The sequence below is a fragment of the Otolemur garnettii genome, unplaced genomic scaffold (genome assembly GCF_000181295.1).
Source record: "Otolemur garnettii isolate 467f Iridium unplaced genomic scaffold, OtoGar3 scaffold00084, whole genome shotgun sequence".
In the NCBI taxonomy this organism is placed as follows: domain Eukaryota; kingdom Metazoa; phylum Chordata; class Mammalia; order Primates; family Galagidae; genus Otolemur; species Otolemur garnettii.
Window position 1 is genome coordinate 5,030,178 of NW_003852479.1, and position 2,215 is coordinate 5,032,392.

The 2,215-nt window shown below is 37.2% G+C and overlaps 1 protein-coding gene across 1 annotated transcript in view; it reads right to left on the reverse strand.

The window, feature by feature from the left end:
* Positions 1–2,215, reverse strand: part of ZBBX (zinc finger B-box domain containing) — a 106,983-nt gene that overhangs the window by 91,323 nt on the left and 13,445 nt on the right. Inside the window, exon 4 of the mRNA XM_012808110.1 lies at positions 425–473. Within this exon, the coding sequence (XP_012663564.1) occupies positions 425–473 (49 nt within the window). The remainder of the gene's footprint in view (positions 1–424; positions 474–2,215) is intronic.

A 2,215-nucleotide genomic window follows, 5' to 3' on the forward strand; every position in this document is an offset into this window, starting at 1 on the left:
TGAACTCACGCGCAATTAAATCCAAATTCCTTAACCACTCAGAATTAAATGTGTTTATCTTTCAGAAAAGTGTATTTTTCCTTTGGATGACTACAAATTCAAATTATATTTTTGGTTTTTGTTATTGTGAAATAATTTATTAAAATATGAGATGGTCATAAAGTTCTTGTGCAATTTAAAATTCCATAAGACCTTTATGGCCAACCTGTATAAACCAATTTTTCAATACTCTTTTAATTTCCTAGAGTGAAAGTTCAATTTATTTCAATTAAATAAAATTGATTTTGAAAATTATCATAATTTAGGGGTTTAGAATCTTCATACAGCATGAACAATTATAGTACTTTATTTTTATGTGTAACTCAAATATAAAAGAAAAAAATTGTATCTTTAACATCTAATAATATTCTGGTAAACTATTTACCTTGAATCTGGTCTTTCAGCAATTTTAATTTCACTTTTCCGGCAGAAACCTGTATTCATAAAACAGATAATATTTGTCAGGTATACAATCTCTTACTCAACAAAAGTTTAATTAGGTTATTAACAAAAATATTAGAAGACTGTACCATATTTTGGTGTATCTTGAACAAAATTGTTTTTGAAAGACTGATCTAAATTAATAGGAGATCATCATTAAAGCCTCTATAGACCTTTTAAGAAATTGTAAAGAGAAATTTATAGAAAGGAAAATAAATTTTGGAAATATATATGAACCGGTTTTTCAAAACCATAAATTATTTTTAAACAAAAGCCATATGTCATCACAAAATGATTTTGAGGAAAAAAAAGTGCTAGTATTCCAACACTGTAAAGGTTCAATAATTCTTTCCCAAATTTCTGCTCTTCCTCAAACACACAAAGTCTAATATTTGTATAGACTAAATCCACACTGAACTGTGACTGAGCAATTCTGATCACACAGCTGTTGGAACCAACAGCATTATCTTATTTGCCCACTACAGAGAAACACGCGTGAGCGTCACAGACCCACTGACCTTCAGATATAGTATTTGTGGTCCTTGATTTCCCTGTGTTGCAGACCCTCCCCCAGAAAGAGTAAATAAGATCCACTACTAGGCATTTCAAATAGATAATCACTTAAAATCCTTGCATCTTAACATTGTGGGAGATGAAGCAGACTTCCACTTGAATAGACTTGCGCTGATCTTATTGAAGGCAACGTTTACCGTGCACACAGGAGCGTGGAGGACGGTGCACACTGATGTCCACACTGTCAACTCCTGCCTAGTTTTCAATTTGCAATTTGCAAGCTCAATTGCCTGATTTGTACTTGAGAGTGTGAGAACAATGGCTGCCTCTCTCTCTGTGGCCGTAACAACCGCAGTCATCTTTGGAAATTCAGGCCTAATTATTCTCAGTGAATTTGGCTGGTGGCTTTGCTGCAGAGGGGCACTTACTGTTCACATGCTCTGAAGTAGCTGGCCAGATGCTGCGTACCAAACACGGCAGAGAGAAAATAGGATGGAAGTAATCAGTTTTTATATGAGTCACATTTTTATTTTTAAACTGGTAATGTTATACAAGTTACAGATAATTTAATTTCATTTTTCATATCCAAATGACCCAGTATGATTACCTCAATGCTACATCGGAATGGAAACCTCACCAGTGCGGTTGTAGGCTGCCCTGGACAGCACGGGCAGACAGGCCAAGGCAAAATGAGCCCGATATTAGGAAATGTTTATGGTTTGTTTTTATTACTGTGAATATTTGTCTGCTGCATGAATATCACCCTATTTACTTCAAATGATTCAAACTGCATAAAATATTTCAATGAAACAATTCCTGGCTGCTATTTTTAGACAAACAGAATTTTCTGAGAAGTCTGATTTTTTTGTCTGGGAAAGGTTTGGGAGGTAGAGTAAGTTTGGACCAAGTCTGCACATATGTGCACACACACATACAGATCTCTGCACATGTGTGTATGTGTGTGTATCCAAAACATCACAGACCTGACAGACTTAAACCTTATTAACCCACTTCTGCCTTCACCAGCAGGTGTCAAAGGGAGGCTGTCAGGGCCAGGACAGCTCCATGGGTCCAGCCCACGTCTGAGCCAGTGGGGTCAGACTACAGCTGCAGTCAGGTTCCGGCCTTCCCCAGTGTCTCCGGACTCTCACCAGCGCCGTTACTGCCACGCTGGGCCCAAACTGCCCCTACAAGCCACTTCCACAGACACTCACATTCTCAG